The sequence below is a fragment of the Cajanus cajan genome, chromosome 11, assembly GCF_000230855.2.
Source record: "Cajanus cajan strain Asha chromosome 11, NIPB_CcT2T_4, whole genome shotgun sequence".
NCBI classification, from domain to species: domain Eukaryota; kingdom Viridiplantae; phylum Streptophyta; class Magnoliopsida; order Fabales; family Fabaceae; genus Cajanus; species Cajanus cajan.
In genome coordinates, this window is record NC_138527.1 from 3,786,471 (window position 1) to 3,813,684 (window position 27,214).

Below are 27,214 nucleotides of genomic sequence, written 5' to 3' on the forward strand. Positions count from 1 at the left end.
CCATATATCTCTTTGAAAATTTTCAAAGGAGTTATAGATTGCATATTTTATCCTCGCAAGTCCACATAGAAAGATATACAAAAAAAGAATAGTTGAATTCAATATTAAATCCTAACTAATAGGAGAGAAAGGACTTAACTAGCTATATCATCCTTAATAGTGTATTTAGATGAGAAATTTTTAAAATTCAAGGAATTTGAAATTCTTAGAATTTGAATTACTTTGATTTTAATATCCATTATTCTTTAAATATTTTGTTTAAACAAATCAATTTATTTATTTTTATATTTTATATTTTAAAATTTTAATTTATATAAGATAGTTTAACTACTACTATGATAAAAGTGATTGTAAGTACACACGCACATACACACATTAAAATTGTAAGATTTAATTTTATTAAACTAAATATTAATTAATTTTTAAATATTTAATATATTTAAAAATAATATTAGATAAAATTTAATAGTTTAAAATATATTTTGGAATATTCAATAATTAAATAACTATTAAAACCTATTAACACTTTTGTACTTTGAAAGAGAAAAGAGAAAAAGGAGAAAGAAAATTTTCAAATTCTTACTTTTTTTTAAAAAAAATTAAAATTTTATAATTTTGATAAATTTCACAAATACTTAAATTTTAAATCTTTTATAAATTTTTCATTTGAACAATATATTTTATCTTAAAACATTGTTGAGTGTCTTTTATTCATGAATTGCACTAAACTTTTGGTACTCTTTTTGGATAAATTGTAAATATCTATATGACAATTTAACTCTAATTAGGAAGAATTAAGTTTATATTAAAAGATAGAAGAGTAGTAGAAAATTAATGATGATTTCCCTCATTTTTTGCAGAAAATTCAGGAAGACAAAATTCTATAACCATAACTGTGGTTCTGGAGCTATAGTTGTGAAAATCTGGGGAGAAATCAGAAGGTCAGAAAGTTACAGTTATAGCTGTGGAAATCTGGAATGCAAATTTAAGGGTCCAGAGACTTAAAGCTAGGCATGACAATCTAACCCGCCCCCGGTCCCGCCTCGCTTAATAATATAATTAAAAAATTATTTTTATATATATATAAACCAAAATTATAAATATTTATATGTAAAAATTTATATTATTTTACTTTTCTTTTTTTAAAAAAAAAATTGTTCATATTTATTTAAAAGAAAAAAAAATAAAAAAAATAGGAGCGGGGGCAGGGGCAGGGCCGGGAAACCCAAACCCCGCCGGGGGCGGGGATAGGGACCCAGATTTTATCCCCGGCGGGTATCGGGGGCGGGGGCGGGGCCAGTTTAAATTTGTGGGGGCGGGGGCGGGGAACGTAAAACCCGCCCCCGCCCCGCCCCGTTGCCATGCCTACTTAAAGCTAAAGCTGTAGGCTCACAGCTTGAGCCATGGAACACTGATGATTGAGAGAAAGCACCAGAGAGTCACAGCTATAGCTATGAAATTCACAACTACAGCATTGGAGGTTCCTTAAGCTAGAAGGAGCTTCCACAGCTATGACTATGAAACCACAGCTACAGCTATGAAGCTTACTTCACCTTGACGAACTCTCCACAACCATAGTTGTGATTCTACAACTGCAGCGGTGGGCTTGAAAGTTGTAATTTCTCCCCTGTTTTGAAGCGAATATAAAAGGGGAATAGAAGAACTGAAAGGAGGACGAAAATAGAGAGAAAAACAAGAGCTGAGAGCATAGGAGGAAGAAAGAACGGAGTGGGAACGAAGATTTGGAGGCTGGATCACTTGGGAACGAGGATCAACTCGTTTTCTTCATCTCTTCCTTTGTAATTTCTTCTTCCACTCCTTTAATCTTGTAAATGGCCATAAGGGGCTGAATCATTGAGGATTGGTCCGGATGTAACTACTAACTCTTCTTCTTCTTAAATATATATGCATTTCATTCTCATCACTTGTGTTTGATTCTTCTCTTAATGCTTATATCAGTTTGATCACCCGTTGTATGATTTTTGGTTTTTGAATCCGGTTGGAAAAAGTTTTTGAAAACCCGAACTGAATCTTGCACATAAACATCTCTTGTTCTAGGAATAGACTTGATTTTACTCTCCCTGTTCAAGTCATTATTCTTAATGCAAAGTGTTAACCTCAAAACATAGAGGAATCATGTTTTAGTTTAATCACTTTAGGATTCAACTTTGAGGGATCTTGTTGAATTACTAAATGAATGTGGAAGTCATGAAATTGAAATCATATTTATTTGAAGAAGATTTAAGAGTTAGCAAGTGCTCCTGAGTCCAATCCTTGCTTCTTAAAATTATTCTTATAAATTTTACATTATCGTTCTATTTTACTTCACATTAATTCATTTTCAATCATATCAATGTCTCTTATTGGATCATTAGAGTCAGAATTACTAAATTCTCAAATCCCTGAGGACGATACTTAAATACTACATCGAAACCTGGTCCGCTTGCCAAGTGGAGTGTTCCCAAAACCTCATTAAGTTTCTAGCGCCGTTGCTGGGGATTTGGTGCTTTTTAGTAATTCTTCTTGTGATTTTATAATTTTGTAAATAATTTAGTTTGTGAATATTTATAATATCTAGATATATTTGTTTTGTTGTGTTTTGTGGACTCACCTATTTGTGCAGATTTCTTGAACTTGCATGTGAGCCGTATCATGACAAAAATATTGTGAGAAGGAATTTCCAACCCAGTCAACCAGTGTTACTGTTCAACTCTAGATTGAAGTTATTTCCGGGTAAACTCAAATATAAGTGGTCAGACCCATTTTTAGTTAAGTCTGTCAAACCCTATGGAGCAATTGAACTTGAGGAACCTACCACTGGAAGAACATGGACAGTGAATGGTCAAAGGCTCAAACCTTACTTTGGTGGTGAAGTTGAAAAACTCACTACCATTACTCATTTGAAGGAGCCATGATCATATAGGGATTGTCAAGCTAAAGACATTAAATTAGCATGTTCTTGTTTAATTCTTGGTTTAAATTCTGAATTTTGTGTGGAATGAGTGTGTAGTTAAAAGTTTTGTTCATAGATATGCTTAATTTCATAATGCATGTTGATTGGTGTTTTGAATGTTATGTAATGTGTTAAAATTGTTGATCATATTGGTTGATTGTCTTGTGCTTATTGTGTTAGTAGGGAGGAAATTATTTTGATGCTTTATCGTTGGTTGTGCAGTATTTTGAGCTCTATGTCTGCAATTATTTTGATGCTTTATAATGTGTAGTAGAATGTGTTTTGTGATGTGTAGTGGAGTGTGTTGATGGTTATAATACTTTGAAATGTTTTGAGTTTCATGGTCATGTTGGCTACATGCTTTGTTTGTAAAATTTTAGTCTGTGAGGTGCTATTTTTGGATGATTTATAGTTGCTTGGGTAGCTTTGAGTGTTGTGTGGTCATAAGAAATTTAATCATTGATTGGGTTTCCAAGTTGGTGCTCTATGTATGTGTTTGGTAAGTGAATGCCTTGAGAATGTGTTCTTTGAGTGGTATGTTCATGTTCAATGCTAATCATCTTTGAAAACTGATAGAAATTAATGTGCAATGGTTTAGAGTGTTAAAATTCAAACTCTAAGTCTCACCACTTCAGCGCCAGGTACATAGCCTTAGTGCCAACTCTCTGCCAAGCTACATTTGCAACTTAACTTTCACAACTGTAGCGTCATTCCCAGCGCCATGGCGCCCACTCTCGGGTTAAGTGTTTTGAGTAATATTTTAACCTGTAGCTGCAATGTTGAAACCATAGCCATGGTTGTGGCTTTTGACCAACATCACTGCTCCAGCGCTAGCTCCGTAGCTAAAGCGCCAACTCTCTGGAACCTCCCATTAAACTTAATTCCCACCGCTGAAGCGCCAGCTTATGTATCCAAAGCGCCAACACTCTGGAGCTCATTTTTTAATTCAAAATCACCACTGCTTCAGCGGTGGTTTTGCAGCCACAGCGGTAGGGCTCAAAACGTGTGATAAATGAGAGGTTTGAGCCAGTTTGGGTCAGTTTTAAAACTGAACCCCTCTCTCTACCTCTTCGTTTTCTCCTTTTCTCTCACCCACCAAACCCCTCTCACTACCCACGTCTCATCCTCTTCCTCTATATTCTTCGTAAAACCCTCACTTTTCTTCACTCACTACGCACACGAACAAGAAAGAAACCATTTTTATTGACACTTCAAGGTAAAGTTCTAGTCTTTCTTCTCTTTCTCTTCATTGCATGAGAAACGTGTGTGAGCTCTTCTTCTTTCGTGACCAAGATTTATGATTCATTGGTGGATTCTTTGATCAATGGAGGCGTGATTTATGATTAATTTTCTTATTGGACTGAAAAGTTTGAATTTTGGGATGTTTTAATAATCCACTTTGCACATGCATGACCATTTCTTATCTTTGCCTGCTAATTGCTTGAGAAAATGCCTAAGTGAAAGTTGATTCCATTTTTCAAATTTAACGAACCTTATGGTGGGCTAATCATTGTTGGGAATAGGATTTTAGTGCTAATAGCACTTCATTGATGGCTATTTGTTTAAGTACATGTGAAAGATACCCGTTGAAATATTTGCTTGTTCATTGGTGGCTTTGAAATAACTTTAGTGTTTCACATGTTAGAATGCTTATTGATTATTCCTTATGCCCCATGAAGAATTGAGTCATGTTTGTATGATCAACTTGTGGATTAACTTGGTTGCAAGATTGGTTTTAATTTTTCAAATGGCACGCTCAAGAGGTGGTGGTTCTCGACCAACACACGAAATTCTGACTGATCGTAAACGAAAGAAGGTAGCAACCTATACCCATGGCCTACACCGGAGCAATTTGATGAAGTAGTTCTGTGGCCTGGAGACAACCCTGTATTTTCTAGAGGGGGTGGAGATCAAGGTGAACACCCTCATGGCGGGGAGCAAGAGCATGGGCAGGCAATGCATTCAGAAGAAGAAGCTGAAGAAGGAGAAAGCAATATGAAAGAAAGAGTCAATGAAGGAGAAGATGAAGGGTCATTGTCACCCACTTTCTGAGGAAGAGAAGTTCCATTTTAATTTTATGCCATTTTAAACTCCAATCATTTTAATTTCAGTTGTTTTAGTTTCCGTTTTGTTTGGACTATCTGGTGGTTTATTTGTTTTGGTGAGATGTCTGAACTTTTGGTGTTTTTGGTTGATGTTCACACTTTTGTGGTGCAATTATACTAATGTTTGTGGATATTCACTACTTTTTGGACCGTTGGATTTTGCACCATTGGTTGTTTCGATAGTAGTAGTGTATATATATATATATATATATATATATATATATATATATATATATATACTTTCTGTGAATTAACAATCAAAAAAAAATTTGGGAAAATTGAAAATCATTCTTGAAAGGTAGGAAATGAGATGGCTTTTAGATCAAGCGAAAAACATATCTTTTGATTCACTTAAAAATGGTTTGTTTTGAGGTTGCACTCATCCAATTTGTTTGATCATGAAGTTGTGAGTCATTTGATTAACATGGCATGAAAGATCAGTAATTGAACATTTAGCCAAGCTGGTGACTGAGAGAGACTAAACAATGCATCTATCATATACACTTCTACTTTAAGAGCCATCATCATAGTATATGTATTTGCATTGGTTGAGTCTTGAATGATTGCTCTCGTGAGAAGTTTTGGATAGGATCATGGCATTCCATTATCCATAATTGAATTCTTCTAAAACCTAGAGGCAAACAGTTAGCCATAATTGAATCCCTTCCTTGAAACCTGTTTGAGCCTTAACCTTCAGTCAACCTTAAGCCTATGTTAATTACCAACTCTTCACCCTGACCAAACTCTTGAGAGTATAATGAAAATGATTTGGGGATTAAGTTGGGGGAGTTGATAAAATTGCCAAGGTTGGAGGAAAGTATTAAAATCAAGATATTGTTAAGTTTGAAGGAAAAAGTCACCCCTCTATCAACATCACTGTTCAAATTCAAGTCAAAAGAAATGTTTGTGCTTGTTAGTTTATTCTGTCATTAACATTCTCAAAAAAAAAAAAAAAAACAAAAAACAAAACAAAAAAAAAACAAAGGCAAGCACTTGTACATAAAGTCTCAAAAGAGAGGGGTCTCTTAAAATCTAGGCAGCAACTCTTGAGGAAAAAGGGTATGTAATGAGAGGAAGATTTTGGGCTGAGAGATTTGGTTGGAGTTGAATATTAAGAGTGAACAAGGTGGAATGTTTGGGTCATTTTCATTTTACTCTCTTAAGTTTAAACCTTGTTAATCTGAAAAACCACATTCCCTTGTTAACCAAGCCTCAATAGAACCCTAAAAAAGTCCTTGTAATCCTTAATTTTCTCTCATAGAGCAGTAATGAAGAGATGATATCAATGTTTATGTTCATAGAAATGATGAGTGGAATTGAGAGAAACACTCACCCTGGAGAGTCATTCTTATGAGAGTATGTTCAATTATTGGTTTGTAATGATTGTGTTATGAATTGTCTTGTAATCTTTTTGGTTGAGCATGATTGATTTTGTGGGCACCTCAATGAGTAAAAAATGGTTTTTAATAGTGAATTGATTGAGTGTTGGCCTATTGTTGATACAAAAGCAATCTCATGATGGGAAGTTTTAGTTGATTGGTATTTTGTTGGGGACCAACAAAAGATTAAGTTAGGGGAGTTGTTGAGTGTCTTTTATTCATGAATTACACTCAACTTTTGGTACTCTTTTTGGATAAATTGTAAATATATATATATATATATGATAATTTAACTCTAATTAGGAAGAATTAAGTTTATATTAAAAGATAGAAGAGTAGTAGAAAATTAATGATGATTTCCCTCCTTTTTTGCAGAAAATTCAAGAAGACAAAATTTCACAGCCATAGTCGTGGTTCTGGAGCTATAGTTGTGGAAATCTGGGGAGAAATCAGAAGGTCAGAAAGTTGTAGCTGTAGTTAAGGTTCTACAGCTATAGCTGTGGAAATCTGGAATGCAAATTTAAGGGTCCAGAGACTTGAAGCTAAAATTGTAGGCTCACAAATTGAGCCATGGAACACTGATGATTGAGAGAGAGCACCAGAGAGTCACAGCCATAGCTGTGAAATTCACAGCTACAACGTTGGAGGTTCCTTAAGCTTGAAGGAGTTTCCACAGTTATGGCTGTGAAACCACAGCTGCAACTGTGAAGCTTACCTCACCTTGAAGAACTTTCCACAATCATAGTTGTGATTCTACAGTTGCAGCGGTGGGTTTGAAAGTTGTAATTTCTCCCCTGTTTTGAAAAGAATATAAAAGGGGAATAGAAGAACTGAAAGGAGGATGAAAATAGAGAGAAAAACAAGAGTTGGGAGTATAGGAGGAAGAAAGAACGGAGTGGGAACGAAGATTTGGAGGCTGGATCACTTGGGAACAAGGATCAACTCCTTTTCTTCATCTCTTCCTTTGTAATTTCTTCTTCCACTCTTTTGATCTTGTAAATGGCCATGAGGGGCTGAATCATTGAGGATTGGTCCGGATGTAACTACTAACTCTTCTTCTTCTTAAATATATATATATATATATATATATATATATATATATATATATATATATATATATATGCATTTCATTCTCATCACTTGTGCTTGATTCTTCTCTTAATGCTTATATCGGTTTGATCACCTATTGTATGATTTTTATTTTTTGAATCCGGTTGAAAAACGTGTTTGAAAACCCGAACTGAAACTTGCACCTAAACTTCTCTTGTTCTAGGAATAGACTTGATTTGTTTAGTCACCCTGTTCAAGTCATTATTCTTAATGCAAAGTGTTAATCTCAAAGCATAGAGGAATCATGTTTTAGATTAATTACTTTAGGATTCAACTTTGAGAGATCTTATTGAATTACAAAATGAACGTGGAAGTCATGAAATTGAAATCATATTTATTTTAAGAAGATTTAAGAGTTAGCAAGTGGTCTTGAGTCCAATCCTTGCTTCTTAGAAATGTTGTTATAAATTTTACATTATCGTTCTATTTTACTTCACATTAATTTACTTTCAATCATATCAATGTCTCTTATTGGATCATTAGAGTAAGAATTACTAAATTCTCAATTCCGGGAGGACAATACTTAAATACTACATCGAAAATTGGTCCGCTTGCCAAGTGGAGTGTTCTCAAAACCTCATCAAACATTTTAAAAAATGAATTACCACTTGAAAATTCGTATCCAAACATACTCCAAAGAATATTTAATTTGATCTAACACTATCTTTTTTAGTAAAAATATAAAAAAAATACAAAATGGTCATAATGACAATTGAATCTAACTCCCCATATTTCTAACTATCTAAAAAAATATTCAATTTGATATAACACTACCTTTAAAAAAAATAAAAAAGGATAAATCGATGACAAAAATATTCCTATTTGGGCGTGAGTCACTTCCCCACTCAAGAGCAGCCTAATCAATCTTGAAATCGGAAGCCATTATTTGGTTCCACGCGCATTTACAACGAAATTTCAGCTTCCATGAAAACTAAAAGCGATCTCAAAGGCTTTCAAAAACATTGTACCTTCAACCCAACGCGCATTCGCAAACTACAAATCCTACACCCCACAAACTGAACCGCCATAACTACCAAACTGGTTGACTCGTTTCACGCGCCTATGATTCTCTTCACATCGAAAATGCCAATATTTTATCAACTTGACCAAACATTTATGTGGTTCCTTTGACTGTTCAAATGATATTTTTTTTAAGGGAATTGCTACACAGATTGAGGGGTTTCAATACATTTTTCTATGTAAACTCATAAAAGATTTAAAAAAAATTAATTTAATTATAAAATGAATAATCTAAATTATACTTATAAAATAAAAAGTAAGATAAAATTATAGAAATTAAAACTATAAATTTCAATAATATTATAAAATATTAAAAAAAAGTAAAAAATTAATAAATAGTAGAAATAAAAAATTATTAAAATTATAATATAGAAATTAAAAAATTTAAGAAAAAAATACAAAAAATATACTTAAAAAATTATTAAAATTAAAATATAGAAATTCAAAAATTTTAAGTGAAAAGATAAAAATATAGTTAAAAAATTATTAAAATTAAACTATTTAAATATATAATAATATTATTACAAATAAATTAAAATATATAAAATAAAAATAAAATGAATAAATAATTTAAAAATTGAAAGAATAAAATATCATAAATATTATTTAAATAAATTACTAAAAATATAAAATATAAAAGACTGTACTGGTACCCTTTCAAATAAGTGGATACCAGAGAATTTCTCTTTTTTTTTAATAATTTTACTAACCAGGAGTTATAAGATTTATTTATACTAATTAAATTACTTTCTTTATCATTTTATTTAATTTTATCTCTATTATTAAAATATCTAATTTATCGAAGAGTCTCTTAATATTTTTATAGACTACTTTGTATAGAGATGACTGTTTTACTATGAATATATTTTTATTATTTTTTCAACACATAATTTTTCATTAAAATTTATTAGAAAAATAAAAAAGGAATTACTAAATAAGATGTGATATATATATATATATATATATATATATATATATATATATATATATATATATATATATAAAGAAACTTTGTAATTTCTTGTAAATTTCAACTAATATATAATAGAGAATATATTAAAATGATCGTTATGCATATAGTGCATCATTTTTACCAAGTAAACAATCTTGTATTGAGCATAGAATACATTATTCATTTCGAAGAGAAAGATAAATGTTTATATTTTTTTCCCTAGTTTGTGATGTTTATTTTTATCATGAGAGAGTGATAGAATATGAAAACTGTTGTTATGCATATAGTGCATCATTTTTACCAAGTAAACAATCTTGTATTGAGCATAGAATACATTATTCATTTCGAAGAGAAAGATAAATGTTTATATTTTTTTTCCTAGTTTGTGATGTTTATTTTTATCATGAGAGAGTGATAGAATATGAAAACTGTTGTGCACTGAGGAGTTAACACACACATCTTTACATTGGTGAGATATTGTCCATTTCGGACACAAGTCCTCACGGATTTATTTTTGGACATCACCCAAAAGGTCTCTCAACCAATGAAGACAAGTGTGTGTATATAAATTCATGTTCATCCTCTTGTTTAAACGATGTGAAACTTTGTTTGCATCCCAACAAAAATACTTTAATATTAAAGGGCCCTCGAGCTGATCAAGATTATCACGTTGATGATGAAATAAAATATATAGCTTTAATACTTTGAATTTTAACTTAAAAAATTTTATTAATCAGTGTAATGTATTTTTTTAGAGAGCATATATCATATTAAAAACTTCAAATATTATTTATTTATTGTTATTAAATTTTATTATTATTATATATAACTAATAAAAAGAGGTATTTAGTATTTCAGTAAAAAAAATAAAAATAAAAAACTTGTTCAATTAACTTTTAAAAAAATGAGATAGCAAAATAAATAAATTAAGAGTATAAAAAGTTTAAAAACAATGTGATATCAAATCAGAGTAACTTTTATTAATGTTATAAATATTCAAACATAATATTATGTATTGTATTCAATAATTTTATTATATTATATTTGCACTGTTTTGTGATTATGCTTAAAAGATCTTTAGGTAATTTGGTAATTAACATACGACTATATCTTTATTTATTAATTTTTATAATCTTTTAAAGTAGGAAAAGACAAAAATCAGGCTTTATTGGGATCCGACAGAAATCAGTCAATTAAATTTCAAAAACATTGTCATATTTTTTAATCATGGATTTAAGTAATTACATCGATGCGAGGCAAGAATTTTGTTGTCCTATTTTTTCTCCTTGTCACATAATGTTTCTTCTAATTGTATATATTATTTTGATCTATTATTAATATGAAATCTTCAAAAAAATACTCTTCTCACATTTACTAAAGATTAGACATTTTCAAATGTTATATTTGGAAAACTGTATAAAATATTTATTACGAGATAAATTTGATATTATCTTACAATATGATCAAATTTAATTAAATATTAGATGAAAGTTATTTTTCATATATACATATATATATATATATATATATATGAGATTAATAATTATATACAATTAATCTAAAATTTTTCACACAATTAACTATTAAAAATTATGATTTGCGTAATTTTAAAATATTTATTATAAAGATGAAAAAATTTATTATTAGTTTTTATGGATTATCATTGAATGACATGTAAAATCACACTTATATATTCATTTAAACCCTATATATATGTATATTACTCTGACCATGTAATCAACGTAAGATCTCGACATATTTGATTTGGTGAATAATAAAATTAAACATAAAAGAATTGAAAGGGAAGACAAAAGCCAGAAATTAGGCCAAGTGTTTCTCGGAAGAATTTTCGTCATACTTGGTAATATTACACATTTTTCTTTATCTCAAAAAAAAAAAAAAACATTCTCCTTTCTTAATTCCCCGTATATATATACTCATCTTCCATCTTCTATTCCCCGTGTAGAAAGCCTTTTCTCATCAACCACAACCCAATAATTCTCTCTCAACCCTAATTTTCCCATCCTAGGAGGAACTTTAATTTTCCTAGTCGTTTAATAAGTTTCTGGTGATGGGCAATTACATTTCTTGCACCTTGGCTGTTCCTTTGATGAAGAACACAAGGGCAACGCGTGTGATCTTCCCCACAGGTGAAGTGAAGCAATACAAGGAGCAAGTGATCAATGCTGCGGAGCTCATGATGGAGTGCCCCACTCACTTCTTAACCAACTCCAAGTCTCTACACATCGGACGCAGGTTTTCAGCCCTTGGTGCCGATGAAGACTTGGAGTGTGCTAATGTCTACATCTTCTTTCCTATGAGAAGACTAAATTCCGTCGTCACCCCCGCCGATGTGGCTGTGCTCTTCATGGTCGCGAATGCGACCACAAAGAGAGTATCTAATGGCCATGATTTAAAGTCACATGATCAGTTAACCCGTGTTGGAATAAATGATGAAGCTCCAAGGTTGAGTTTGGAAGGAGTTGAGTTAGGGTTTGGGAATAGGTTGAGTTATTGTAGGTCAAGGAAGCCTTTGTTGGAAACCATAAACGAGGAACCCATTTGGTTAAGGTGAAAGAAAATGGATAGAGGTGGTGACCAAAATTAACAATATTATAGGTAAGTTTGTGATGGATTTTTATTAATTGATATGCGCTCTTTAATTGAAAGACTTTAGATTATAGCTAGACTTGTGGTAGATAGATTCATATGTTTACATAGATATATACAACATTTTTGATCCTTGTAGAAAAGTTTGATCTTAGAGGTGGTGGCTTTGTACAAAATTCAGTTTCAGAAAAATATAAAAAATGAAATTATTGTAAGAGCGTATATTGCCTTAATTTTTTTTTTTTTTCACATAGAGTGGGATGAAAAATCTTTTTTTTCCTCACTTTTTTCTCTTACACGGAGTGATATAGATCGTAAATTATAGGTTACTTCTTACTTGACTTGTGTTTTTGACATTTGTGTTTCATTTTAAATCAGAATATTAATGCTGTGCAAATTGTTCAACCATTTTTGTGGCTTGAGTTAGGGTTAATTTAGAAAAGTACTACTCCGGCGTAGGTGGGATGAACCAATTGGCAAGTTGCAGCAGATTAGAAAGTTAAGCTTGCAAGATACATTCAACGTGTGGACCATAGCTCAAATGGAAAGAGGTTGAGAATAGTCTTCTAACACTTGGCGTTGTAAGTTAATAATAAGAAGACTTTGTTTTCGAATGTGCACGTTCGTCTTAACAATTAATTATATTTTGGACACGCGTTTCAAGCAATATATAGAAACTTCCTTACATCTCATCAAATTTAATGTGGGTAGGTAGAAGAATAAGGATAGCTTTTGCACTAATATCAAAAGTTGATATAGTTAAACTTTTATATAGATTGCATGATCACAAGCAATACACACATTCATCCTATTAAATTATTATAGATGCATAATTTATTTGTTGATTCATTTTGCTTTTAGTTAGTTTACCATTTTTTCAATTGGAGATTTTTTTTATAAGTAACCGTGTCCATTAACTATTAGTCTTTTTCTTTCTTGCTAATATTTTTTTAGGATTGATATCTTAAATTAATTTTCTCCTTGTTAATGAAAAAAAAAATCAATTTTAGCCTAAGTTTTTACAACAGACGGTTAGGACTTGGATGAAACTGAAACTGATTAATGCTCAGCGGCTTATGTCTTGAATCATCAATAACTATGGAGTTACGATAAAACACTCAAACGTCCATTTTTGTTGCTAATTAAGTTTCAACCTGCTTTATTTTTAAGAAAAGCTTGGAACTTAATTAATCAGACTATTAAAATCAGTTGTAGTATAATCAATTTTAATGATAGCATTTTGGTAACTATATCATCATTTTAAATATTATATATACATATTAAAATAACATTAATATAAAATAACCCATTTAATATATTATGAATTACATCGGATATAAGAAATTGATTTAATATACAGAATAGTATGGGCCAGTGTTTTAAAAATTGGATCGGATCGGCCGGTCGGACCAGTTGAACCAGGAACCGATGGTCCAGCTGGTCCAAACCTTAAACTGGATCGGTTATGCATTCGACCCGTTTTCAAACCGGATTGAACTGGTCAATTTTCTGGTTTGACCAGTGAACCGGTAAGTCAAACCGGTTCAACCACAATTTTTTTTTTAAAGGATCACAAACTACAAAAATAACAATGAGAATTGAATCTGTTAATGGAAGAACAAAGAGTCTTATTAAATATAATAATAACTACTTGTTCAAATGTATTTGTTTGTAATATATGCAACTTAAATAACTTTTATTAGGCCTGAGCACGGGTCGGGTTCGGACGAAATCGGGTTGAAAATATTAACTCCAATCTAAACCGATAAAAAAAAAAAGAGGCCCATTTTCGACCATGAACAGTGTTTCGGGTTTGTCGGGTTCGGGTTTTCGGGTCTTGGGTTAGTTGGATCGGGTTAGTCGGATTGGGCCATATTGGGCCCAATATTTTTATTTGTTATTTTTTTCAAAATCTAAACAACTATTTAACTAATTTGGGCTGGACCTACATTTTTTTTCTTTTTTTTCTCAACTATTTAAACCAGTAGAGTTGGGCCTTATTTTTGTTATAATCTTTTTTCAGGTTTTGTTTTTTCAGTTTCAAATAGTCAATTGAAACAAGAGTACTCAACTAGTTCTAAAAGTACAGAAGAGAAAAAATTGACTACAACTATTAACATTAAAAATATTTCCATTTCATGTTTTAAAAGTCAAATTAAACATTAAATAGTTTAGATTGAATTCAAATCCTTAATAAGAGAAATAGTGATGATTTCCAAAAATATATGGACAGAGTCAACGAAAACTATAGTAGGAACAGAGGATAAAAATAAAGCAAACCATAAATTCATAAACTAATAAATCCAATAAGCTGATACAATCTTGAAGATGGAAAATTTGCAAATGGAAAATTTGCAGTTACAGTTTGCAATGTTGCTTTGGGAATGTCTAGTAATTCTTGTACATTGAAGATTCCCCTTTTGCTAAGTGAACTTATGAGATCTGTATTCATGCATGGCAGCATCCATAAGGAAGAGTCCTTGTCCATCCCAATCTAAATCATGAAAAAAGTTATGCTGCACTTAGTTCTAAGTAAAGCAGCAAGGAAATAATCAGTAACTTTAAAATTATATGATATATGGATCATGTGATACAAATTACATTATAAATCAAAATCATTGAAAGGGCATGAAAAGTGAGTACACATCAGCCTTTCCATCAACCAGGCAAAGCACTAGAGCCTGTCCAGACAGATTGTTGAATGACAAATCAGTAGAGCCAGATTAAAACAATAAGCATCCATATAATCATGAATCTGTAAAACTTACAAGGAAAATAAATTTTACTCTCCCATTTAACAGATTGTATGTGATATACCATTGCACAAACCAGCATTGAACTTAGAAATATATCAACAGCTCTACATTAATGAAAGTAAAGATTTAGACTTGTTCGAAGAAGAAACTTTAATTAAACTGAATCCTGAAACCAGACTTTGTAATACATGTTACTGTCTCTATAACAACTGGTGCAAGAATCACAATAGCCTTATGGTTTAATTAAGTTTCTTTATGCACTGACAAACATTATTTCATTCTCTTGCCATAATGCATGTCGCCTCTTCTCAAAGAATTTCTACAACATGGAATTCAACCAAGGTGAATGGTCTACAATACCAGCACAAAAACAACATAGATTCGACAACACTGATCATCATTTGGTTTGCACTTGCAGACTGAATATGAAAATATGAAGTGAAACAAGCATCGAATGATCTACACCAAAGCTAAATGGTTTCAACTTTATCAAAATTTACAACACATTCATCTTTATGATGAATATCTCTCTTCCTCACCTCTAAGCAGTCAATGACGGCCAATTGGTGCTGTTCTGCAATATGTGGACTCAACTTTATCAACCGACCAAGGGCATCAATGCCCATGTACTTCAAATTATGACTGTCACTCTGCCCACATAACAACAACAACAAACAAACAAACATGCATCAAACAATAGCCAAATCCAAAAAATGCATGTTTGGATTCACATCAGTGGAAGCAACAATTAGTTGCTTTAGCATCAATTTTGATTTGATTCTTGCTAAAACATGGATCATGAATGCGGAACCAAACATGCACTAACACTCACAGTTCAAAAAGATGTTCAAGCTTCCCAAATTCATTTGGAATTTTACCCACTAGGAGATTGTCATTCAATTGTGTGAAAAGTTATACTCGGTGAATACATACAGAAAACACAGGAAAATGGTGATACGGGTCATGTGGGTCAACTCATAGGTAGCTCAATTTTGACATATTGCCAAGTTCAGGAGGTATTGGACCAGTGAGCATGTTTCCATGAAGGTACCTAATTAAATGAATAAATCAGGCAATAAGAAAAATAACAAAAGCATTATTACACAGTACAAAGTTAGACTCACAGTTTGCCAGTGAAAGTCAGATTGCCATATCTAGAATAGGCATGTTTGGACTTTGAAATACCTTGCTAAGGACCTCTCTACGTAAGGAACCTTGTTTTGAACCAAATCCAGAAGCAACCAGCACCTGAAGGAGTATTTCAATCCAAGTAAGAGAATTTAGAGATCTTCTCCAGAAGTCCAGGGAATATTCTTGATTTTCGACCTGCCAAATCATTATTAAAATTAACACAGAATTAGTACTTCAACTAAAATAGATAAATGTTAAATCGCTAGTCATTCCTATATTAAATATAGAAAACAAGCAGTATGTAATAATTCACAACCTCGAAACAGGGGGTAAGGAAACTCAGTAACTCACCGAGTGAAGCAATGCAAGAAAGTTACATGATTTATTTAAATGAGGTGAAAACTCATCAGTAAGCTCCACTTCAATGTCAGATAGAAGAAGTGTGAGAAGGGCAACATGAATCTTGCCAAGTAACATTGAGTCCTGGAAAACACATGCAGTAAAGTGAGAGACATGTTGGATGCTACTTACAATTTGACACGACTCTGATAAGATTAAAATTAAACAGAAAAACAGAAATGAATCCAAGATATAAGCATGAGTCAAAGATGACAAATTACCTTATCATGAAATGCTTGAACAAACTCATCAAGAGTGAAGGGACAAATATCAACAATCATGGCATATGTATAAATGAAATGGAAAACCTGCCAAAATAAAGTTAGTTCTTCATCAATTTAATGTTCTTTGCCATTAAAAAAGAGGTTCAATAGAATGGGAAATAAGGCAAGATAGTAACTTCAGTACAGCTTGACAATTATGATGTTTGCTAATTTAAGAAAGAACTGTGTCACATAAAAAAATTAATCCAGTAGTGTAACTGACAAAATCCAAACATCAAAAATAATTCATCCAAGTTAAAACAAAAAACCATCACGATCTTTCCGACAAATAGCAAGGTTCAAGATTTTCCTTCACTTTTACATTATATAACCTATTATATTATATTCATCCTATGTTTAAAATCCAGAAGCGTAAACAAAATACAAAGAGAAGAAAGAATGTTGACCTTCTAGCCTTAAGTATTATGTTATAACAATAATGGTAGGGAGGGATAAAAAAGAGGAGTCATGGTCTCATATAGCACAGAAGTGAGTACAGTAACAGGAAGCAAGCAAAACCTCCTCCCATGGCTGGTTCAATGCTCCCCAGCATAAGAAATTCCAGGCATGGCTAGTTTTTAGTGGCAGGTGGAAAACATAGCATGTGATCCTAGAAGTGAAATTCCTCATTTCTCTTCATTTCTGATCAATAACCTTGTAACTTTTTAGGTGGAAAACAAAAACTGTTGGGCAAGACCAGGAGCACTAGGTGTAATAGCAAAATACCTGAAAAAAATAGACATTTATGTACACATCAGCAAAATCATATTTATAAAATTTTGTTGCTATTTTTAAAAACACAATTGAAAAAACTATTTAAAAAGTTACCTAAAAAAGACCCAAGTTGCAAATAAACATTAACATTGATAGCAAAATAAGTGTCATAGGGATCATTTATGACAAATTCTCCAAAAGGAACAACAATAGCCATGTCTATAACAAATGGCTTCAAAATAGCAAAAAGGTCAATCTGAAAAAGAAAAAAAAAATTAGCAAGAAACATAAAAAGCATAAATTACTAAATAAAATATAAAAAAAGTTCATTTAAATTACAAACATCTTAAGTATGACCAATCACAGCAATGGCTGTGATTGAGATGATGGACCAACTATGACACTCGATCCATCTCCTCCTTGAACTTCATTAACACTTCCCAAAATTACCTGAAACTCTACAATAGATTTAAAAATAAGATAGTTAACTCATGTACAACACAAATATTAAATAATTTTCATAGCAAAAGAATATTATGATACCTGTAACAATCTTTTCTGAAATTTCAAACTCTTCATTGATATTAAGATCTTTGAACTGGGTTGTAGTTGACCTCACCCAATTTTGAGCACAAATTAGTGCCTCTGCCATTTGTGGGTTTAAAGAGCTTCTAAAAGCATCTAAAACTCTACCCCCTGTACTAAATGCACTTTCCGAAGCAACTGTAGAAACTGGGGTGGCTAAAACATCTCTAACCATTTTTGATAGTATAGGAAACCTTGAAGAATTTTGTTTCCACCAAACAAGAATGTCAAATGTGTCATCAGCATCTATACAAGTTTCATTTAAATACCTTTCAAGTTCATTTTTTCTATCAATAGAATTTTTTTCCCTCAAGTGCTTCTTAAAAGCATCTTTCCTAGCCAAATATGATGGATTTTCAACAAAGACAGAAGTTTCACTATGAGAAACAGAAAATGCTGAATCTTGAGAGGATTGTGCAGATTCATTTTGTTTCTCATAATCTGTCTTGTACCAATTATACATGTGGAACAAATTTTCTTTCAAAGAAGTGGACAAATTTTCAGCAAAATTTGCATCATCTGAATACATTTCTTTAAATGACCAATCCACAAATTCAAATTTGTAACGAGGGTCAAAAATAACTCCAAAATACAGCAGTTGATTGATGTTATTTATATCACCCCAATATTTGTCATACTTTTGCTTCATATTAAAACCCATCATGGCCAAAATAGTGTTCAGATTCATAGCTGATTGCTTAAGTTCAAAATAAATGGATGACAGTTGATGAAATGCAACATGTAAGCTGACATGTGATGATGTAGAGAAAACCTTAGTGGCCTCATAGAAAATTTTCAAAAATTTTAAAAATGCTCGAACATTCTCCCAATCAATTGTAGTTGGGGGACCAGCTATCCCAAAAACCTCTAGATAACTTGAGTCTTCAAACTCAAGCTTTTCAAAGGCAACTTGAAATTTTTCAGCAGCATCTAACATCATATATGTGGAATTCCATCTTGTGGGAACATCAAGACATAACAATTTTTTACATTCAATTTTTGAAAATTCAACACACTCTTTGAACTTAGCCAATCTTTGGGGTGAAGACCTTACAAATCTAACAGCTGTCCGAATATTTGCAATTGAATTGTGCACATCTTTTAAACCATCATTCACTACTAGATTTAGTATATGGGCACAACACCTCATATGAAAAAATTGACCATCCATTACTAATCCTCCCATATTCTTGAATCTTTTTTTCAAATATGTTACAGCCACATCATTGGCTGAAGCATTGTCAACTGTAATTGTAGACACATTTCTCAAACCCCATTCCTTTAATACCTCCTCAACTTTCTTTCCTATGGTCTCCCCTTTGTGGTTAGGAACTATTGAGAAACTAATGATTCTTTTCTGATATTTCCAATCATTATCTATAAAATGTGTTGTGAGTGCCAAATAGTTTAAATTTTGAATAGACGTCCAACAGTCAGTAGTGAGAGCTACCCTAGCACAATTTGACTTAAAGAAAGCCTTTAGCTTATGCTTTTCATCCATATAAAATTGAAAACAAAGCCTTGCTATTGTATGTCTTGATGGTACAATAAATTGTGGTTGTAACTGTCTACAAAAGTTCTTAAAACCCTCACCCTCAACCACCCTAAAAGGTTGTTCATCTAAAATAATAAAGACAATTAATGCCCTCCTACAAGCTTCAACATTGTATCTTTGGCTTACAACTGTCAAACCGCTCACATCTCTCTTCAAGGTAAGGGATGTTTGGTTGGGGTCATTAATAATAGCATTTGGATATTTAGGACATTTTCCTATGTGGTTAAGTAAACTTGATGTGCCATGTATCTTTGGATCACACCTATATCGTTTACCACAATGATTACATTCAGCCATTTTCTCCTTAGATTCATTTTCAGATATTGTTTTGAAATGTTCCCAAACTATAGAGGTTTTTTGAGACCCACTTGCATTTAATTTCCTCTTTCTTGTATTAATTGGGAGGGTAGCAGTAGGATTAGTTTCTACAGCTTCAGCTATAACTGTTGGTTGTCCAATAGGTTGTGCACCACCACCATCACCTCTTGATGCTGCTGGTTCAGTCATGGTGGGATTTGCAACCTCTTCGAATTGACTAGACTGCTCCATTACTGTATAATGAAGTCATAGGTAATTTTTAAGTGTTTATGGTATTTTAACAACTTTTAATTTGTTATTTTAGAGTTATAAACTTGAATTCATGATTTAAAATGCCATACAGTATTAGCAAAAACAAAAAAAAATACATAAAATAGATATAAACTAATGTAAACAATTACAAAATTTTTAATTTAACTAAATACGTGAAACACGTGTTTATAAATAAATAAGTTTAACACAAATAGTTAACATAAGAATTTTCAAAATAAAACACAAATCAATTATTAAAAAAAATCATAACATGATAAACAGTAAGTACCTGAATCTTTTAAATTTAAGATTTTTATCTTCTTTTTATGTTTTTCTTTATTTTGTGCCTTGTGAGTGTTGAGTAATGCATCAGAAATTATAAAAATGCTTTTATTTTGCCTATGCTTAACAGAAATAATGAATGAAATTGTTTCTATTGTTGATTAGTAATCTCAAGAAACATCAAATAATAATAGGAGCAGGAAACTCAGATTCAGATTTTAGGATTGTTTAACTGGTAACCATACCATAATTAATTCCTTTGCAAGTGAAGAAACTAGCAAACTCTCATATGAAATATAGAATTCCAAAAAACTAGTCATAATTAGCTTCATATCATGAGCAAACATTAAATTGCAATATTTTTTTGCTTCCTTTTTAGGTGCATACATGTAGAGTCATATGTTGCAAAGGTACTAGTTTGATGTTTGAATAAATATGTCAAAACAGGGGCAACTTTACTAACCAAAAGTACCGAGGGGACAGAAAATTGCGTAGAAAGGTTCAAAAGTGTAAACAAACTTTGCCATTATGATGAAGAAGCTTGAAATAATGAACATTAGATGTAGGTCAGTTACAAAATCAGATATACAAACACACAAGAATATAATAGAACTACGACGGCGCATTCAGATTGGTCAGTTACAAAAGAAAATATCAGTGCAAACAAAAATACTGTATGAACTATTGAAGATTTAATAATGATACAGGAGAGGAAGAAAACGAACAAACCTGTTCTTCGCGATGTTAGAAGGAGACAAGCAGATTGGCAGTAGACAGAGAGGAGTATCCAGTGGCAGAAGGAGATGAATGAACCGTGCTAGGGTTCACATGACTACTCTCGCGGCGTTAGGATTTGTAGTTTGTGTGAGCGGCGGCGGCTAGGTTTTTGAGCACAAGAAGAGAAGGTTTCGTCTTTCGTGAGCAGCGGCTAGGGTTTAGTTTTCCTTTCTCTCGCTCGCGATGCTAAAAGAGTAAATATACACCTTTTAAGTGTTTTGGGTCGGTCGGGTATGGATATCCACGGGTTCAAATTTTTAATCCGAACCCGACCAACAAAACCCATAATAACCCGACTCTAACCAACCCGAAAAACCGAAAAACCGCAAAAAACCGGCCGCATAAAGAAACTTAGATGCGGACAGTTCGGATTCAGTCGGAGCCGGAATTTATGCTCACGCCTAACTTTTATAGTATATTATTAATTTTAAATTATATATTTAATACTATAATATCTATGTATATATTACATATATTATTTTGTGATATCAATTGCAAGCATATTATATATGTACATGTTATTTATATTTTTCATTTGTATTAATATACAATTTAACATGTAATTTTTTTTATGTATTTCTTTATACAAAATAAAAATAAAGATAATTTTAAATAAGATGGAAATTGAAATTTAAAATAGGATATAAATTTATTAAAATTTATAAGTATAAAATATATTAATTTAACATGAATATTTTTTCTTAAAAATTAATAAAAATTGGGTCATGCAGTTCAATTAATAATCCACCAGTTCAACTTTTGACTCACTGATATACTACTCTAACCGGTTTGATGACCGGTTCGGATTTTAAAATTATGGTATGGGCCAATAGTCGCTACCATGGTGTTCCAAATTGTCAAGCTTCGAAGCATAGCCAGAAAATTTGAGTTTAATTGCGTTGAAAATGACAACCGCATTCGGGTCTGAAATGAGGGTTTGAGATTTACCATCGAGACTTAGATCTGGCATCATGTGATGACGGTGTAGTGATGTGGCTAGTCACAGTGCGCTCAAAGTAGTGGCCAGTGGCGATCTTTGTAGGTATGATTTGGTGACTTTGGTTATGGTTTCCCTCTTTTCCTTGTCTGGGTTTGTGTTGAAGATGGGGAAGAAGAAGATAGGGCAGGCCTGGTTTATGTTTATGGCTGACTGCTATGTATCTTTTCTATTTATGTCTCAATATTTCTATTTTTATTTTAATCTTCAATTTTCTTTATATAAGTGTTTTATGAAAATAACTATTACAAATCCTTAAGCGTCTTTTATAGGCTTGTTTCATTTGTTTTTATCTTCGTTCGACATAAAAAGAATTGTCTAACATAGGGAGAAGTGTTCGTTGATATATTAAATATTTGTATTAAATGCATTTAACCAAATTGTCACTTTTTAAGTAATCAAATAAGTTACTTATCACCTTTTATATACTAAAATAGAGGATTCATGCATGTGTTAGGCTGAAGTAACTTTTTCTGTAATTTTTTGTGCCTTACAAGATATGCTAGCTTTTTTTTTTTTTTTTTTTTTACATAAAACATGCATTTAGTTCCTTTAGTGAATTATGGGTACCAGAAACTTTTTCCATTCAATCTGTTAAGGAATCATGTAAACAAATGTGATTTTATTATCAAACATCATAAATGATATAAATACAAAACATTTAAAGTGGTTCGTTTGTGAGAATTAATGTTCTAATAACTAATTGTTTTAATATATCGTTTTATCTCTATTTGTTAAAGTTTGATTTGAAAAACTTCTCTTATGAAATGTCTATATTTGTTATCATTAAAACTTAAGGCTTGAGAGGCTTAAGATCTTTTTTGGACTTAACAATTTCCTATTTTTTGATGATGATAAACACATTTTTAAAAAGAAAATTTTAAGCACATTAGATTTAGTCATTTTCAATTTTAGACGAATATGTTTTCTTAGAATATATATTTTTATCTATTCAAAGTAAAAAGAGATGTGTTCATATGATATGTTCATTTTAATAAGTCTTTTAGAGTTTTAAAAAATTGTCTTCTTTTATCAGTGCAAACGTCGTATATTGACTAAAGCAAATAAGAATAATTTTCCTTAATTTTTCCAATTCTCACGTAGCATTTAACTGTTACATCATTCCATATAACCTTTACCAGTAGAATCTGTCTACCCTCAAATCTTTGATCCTTTTGTCTGCAATCTGTACAGATATTATTTCAAATGTAAGGTTATCCTTTAATTGTACTGTATAAGACATTATTATATGAGAAAGGTCATAAATATATTTTCTTAACTGAGACACATAAAAGACATTGTGAAGATTAGAAAGAAATGGAGGTAAAGAAATTTGGTAAGCAATAGGACCTATTTTTTTTTATAGAATTTGGTAAGGACCATTAAATCGAGGAGTGAGTTTCTTTGATTTCATTAAGGGTTTTTCAACAATTGGCGGACTCATAGAGCACCACACCAATATCCAAACAATGAGATATCCAACTTTCGAAAATAACCTTTTCTTTAATCTTAAGTCAATCAACATGCCTAAATGTTAGTAGCATTCTCAGCATCACAACTCAATAGTGTATTAGCACAACATGCCTAAATGTCTAAAGCATTATTAACATTACACCTCAACAATGTATCAACACAACATGCCTGAATGCCTAAAGCATTCTCAACATCAAACTTAAACAATTTCAACACAACATGTCTAAATGTCTAAAATATTCTTAGCACACCTCAACAATTTCAACACAACTTGCCTAAATGCCTAAAATATTCTCAACATCACACCTCAACAATATATCAACATAACATGTCAAAATGCTTAAAGCATTCTTAGCATTACACCTCAATAATGTACCAACACAACATGCCTAAATGCCTAAAGCATTCTCAACATCACACCTCAACAATTTCAATAGTTAAATTCATCCACACACACACATAATATCACCACTCAATATACAACATGCAATGTACCTAACCCATTTATGTTCTCTATATCATAAATCAAACAAGATTTTTCAAAGTAAGCCATGCTTGATGCCTTACACCTTGCACCTATGAAGTTTAGTGAAAAACACACAGAAGGGGGGTTGAATGTGTGTGTGTATGAAGGATTTTAAAAACGTTTTCGCAAAGCTGCTATTTTCTGTTAGAAAATAATGTTTCAGCTGCGTGAGAAAAGTGCAAGGTTAATTAAAAGGAACTATGTGTCCGAAGTTCTATCGTCTATTCAAAAATGATTTTCTCAATCAAACAAATATGAGTTCGTCTAAATATTATTTAGAAGATAGATAGCAGTAGACAAATTTTTTCAAAGTGATGAGTCAATATAAGTGAAACTGCGTTTCTAAGTCAAATAATAGTGCAAAGTGTTTTATACTGGTTCACTCATTCTGAGCTACGTCCAGTCTCCTTCAACTGAAGGGTTCCACTAATCACAACGAATTACAAATATTATCAACCACTTCTGGTTCGTCAACCTCACTTGATGACGCTAGTAGTTTTAAACCACTTCTAGTTACCCAAGTATTCTTAACCACTCCTAGTTTATCAATTTCACTTGCTGACGCTAGTATTCTTAAATCACTTCTGGTTCCACAAGTATTCTTTTGCTAGCCTCTTCAGTCTTTACAAATGATAGATGTTTTGAGTGTGTATATGACTCTCGCAGAGAGGATAAATTGGTTTCTACACTCACTAAGGTTTTCAACCTTAGTTTTACAAGAATGTGTTTAAAGTGTGTATGTAATTCTCATAGAGAGGATAAACTAACTTCTACACTCCCTAAGATAAGTTATCTTAGTTTCACACAGATATTCAACTTTTTCACAAGAAGAGAGGTAAGTTTGTTTTTGAAGCTTGTTTTGGCTTATATTGTTTGTTGCTTTCTCTTCTTCTTTATATCTTTCCAGGTCTTGATATTTATAGCCTTGTGTTGGATCTGCTCGTTATTTGAATTTGAATGTGTCCGTTGAGGCGGAGCTTTCTGTTGGTGCAGATAACCGTTTGTTCATGGCTACACAAATCTTCTTCATTTAATGCATTTGATTTTGTATTAAATGCTTTGCTTGCTCAGTTTGTCTCACGTGAAGTCTTTTGTATGATTTGTCTCCTTTTATTTATGACTTCAATCATGCCCTAGGTATATTTGTCCTTTTTCTGTCATTATAGCTATGAAGGCGTTGCTTTTCTGAAAAGTAGGTATACTTACCCTGACACATGCATTTTTGACTTGTGGATTCGCACTCTTGCATTTTTTTCCCTTCTTTTCGTATCTTCAATAACCTTGTGCGCTTTTCTTATAATTGAAGATGTTGTATGATCTTCTTTGTTGTGACTAGTGGATCCTAGACGTTTTTTATCGTGCTTCTTTTGCGTTTGGGAAATTGAGTCTCCGTCTAAGATTTAGATTTTGACTTTTTCATTTCGTCTAATCAGTCTTGAGGATGAATAATTTTTATTCCGTCTGAAATGCTTCTTCGTCTCGAACTATCCAACGACTGATGATTGCTTTGTTGGTTTGAATATGTATGATTGACCATTGAGTTTCGTTCGAAGTTTGTTTGGTGCTTGAGTCCACCTTGTCTTGGTTCTTGTTTTGTTCTTGTTTCTAAATTCTTCTATTTCGCTCTGGATTATTCTTGGCGTATCTTCGTTTGGTGTTCATTATTGATTGATACACAAGCCATGATTCTTCTATTGTTTGACTTGTCTTGTCAGATCCTTGTTTTGCTCGACCCTGCTCTTATACATATCTGAAACACTACTACACGGTTTAGTAATAACAATATATATTATATTTTTCATATTCAAAACTTTTCTGGGAATTACTTCGTCTGACTTAACAACCTGTGCCATTAAGGTAAGAAACTCTCTACCTTGCCTATGCCTGACACCATTTAACCCGCGTCCGGCGTGTGGATGAGGTAGGGAATGCCTGAGCCCTCACACTTAGTGTGACAAAGTCCCACACTCAGCCCCATTCCAAGCAAATCTTTCAAAGATGAATCTTTCTCCGTAGGCTTAACACCATTCCTTTAGCCTTCAACACCAATTCAGATAAAGTCAATTCTCTTATCTCACGCTTGACACCATTCAAACCATGCCCAACACCATTTCAACTTGAGGCAATTTTCTGTCTTCACGGCTTGCACCACAAATCCTACGCCCTACATGAGCAACACAAAAATCCTCTGATTAAACCATGCATGGTGCCATGAAGGCCCACCTGGCACGATTGTGATTTTTCCACTTGTAGATTGGCTCAAAGCCACCTGAAAACCAACAAATACTAACATGAAATGTAACACAATATACACAAGCATCATCCACAATTATTTTCATACCAGAAATCTAACATGCAACCACCAAATTGTCTAGGCTAACAAAATCATCCCAACATGCTTCAAAGTAATTAATAAATCCTAACTCAAGTCACTCAATTCGAACCATACCATTACAATAACATTTATGGATGAAATCAATCGACATACAGATCAACAATACACTACAAGAAAAATGTAAATTTTTGACGGAAAATTTACAAGAAAAATGTAAATTTTTGACGGAAAATTTCTGACAGATATGGATCTGTCGAAAATTTTTGATGAAATTTTCCGATGGATATTTCTGTTGAAAGTTTCTGACGGATTTATCTTTCCGTCGAAAATTTCTGTCAGAAATTTTTCGTCGGAAATTTCTGACGGAAATATAAATCCGTCGAAAATTTCCGATATAAATTTTCTGACGGAAAATTCTGTCAGAAATTTCTGTCGAAAAAATAAATCGTCAAAAATTTTTGACAAAAAATTTTCGACAGAATATTCCGTCGAAAATTTCTGACGGATATATAAATCCGTCAGAAATTTCTTATTTTTAATTATTATTTTTAAATCTTATTTTTTATTTTTTATTTTTAATTTATTATTTTAATTTTATATATATATTTGTAGTATTAAAAATTTTATATATCTTTTAAAGGTATAAATATATATTATAATTATTTATTACAAGTTTTTTATATCTACGATTAGTATTAAAGATGAAAATAAATTAGGTCACA

General features: G+C 32.0%; 2 protein-coding genes and 1 long non-coding RNA gene across 9 annotated transcripts; 1 reads left to right on the forward strand and 2 right to left on the reverse strand.

Moving 5' to 3' along the window:
• Nucleotides 1-11,391: 11,391 nt before the first annotated feature.
• LOC109809432 (uncharacterized) lies at nt 11,392-12,978 on the forward strand. Of its 3 annotated transcripts, none has more exons than XM_020372744.3 (2): nt 11,392-12,138; nt 12,508-12,978. In XM_020372744.3, exon 1 carries the CDS (start codon nt 11,591-11,593, stop codon nt 12,092-12,094), a length of 504 nt encoding a protein of 167 aa, XP_020228333.1. In that variant the 5' UTR covers nt 11,392-11,590; the 3' UTR covers nt 12,095-12,138; nt 12,508-12,978. The 3 variants fall into 3 exon arrangements, with proteins under 3 accessions (XP_020228333.1, XP_020228335.1, XP_020228334.1); XM_020372746.3 differs by having other exon boundaries at nt 12,589-12,978; XM_020372745.3 differs by having other exon boundaries at nt 11,407-12,138; nt 12,557-12,978.
• Nucleotides 12,979-14,395: 1,417 nt separating this feature from the next.
• Nucleotides 14,396-15,878, reverse strand: LOC145953013 (uncharacterized). The gene is made up of 3 exons (XR_014430538.1): nt 15,718-15,878; nt 15,425-15,535; nt 14,396-14,623 (listed from the first exon to the last, which is right to left on the reverse strand). It is a non-coding gene; the product is annotated as an uncharacterized LOC145953013 (long non-coding RNA).
• A 553-nt stretch (nt 15,879-16,431) lies between these two features.
• LOC145953012 (zinc finger BED domain-containing protein RICESLEEPER 2-like) lies at nt 16,432-21,328 on the reverse strand. Of its 5 annotated transcripts, XM_083066311.1 has the most exons (7): nt 21,114-21,328; nt 17,936-20,083; nt 17,736-17,850; nt 17,507-17,648; nt 17,086-17,404; nt 16,637-16,723; nt 16,432-16,499 (listed from the first exon to the last, which is right to left on the reverse strand). In XM_083066311.1, the coding sequence occupies exons 2-3, from the start codon at nt 20,079-20,081 to the stop codon at nt 17,753-17,755; spliced, it is 2,244 nt and encodes a 747-aa protein (XP_082922437.1). In that variant the 5' UTR covers nt 20,082-20,083; nt 21,114-21,328; the 3' UTR covers nt 16,432-16,499; nt 16,637-16,723; nt 17,086-17,404; nt 17,507-17,648; nt 17,736-17,752. The 5 variants fall into 5 exon arrangements, with proteins under 5 accessions (XP_082922437.1, XP_082922438.1, XP_082922439.1 ...); XM_083066312.1 differs by lacking the exon at nt 21,114-21,328 and having other exon boundaries at nt 17,732-17,850; nt 17,936-20,201; XM_083066313.1 differs by lacking the exon at nt 21,114-21,328 and having other exon boundaries at nt 17,198-17,404; nt 17,936-20,200.
• Between the last annotated feature and the right edge of the window lie 5,886 nt (nt 21,329-27,214).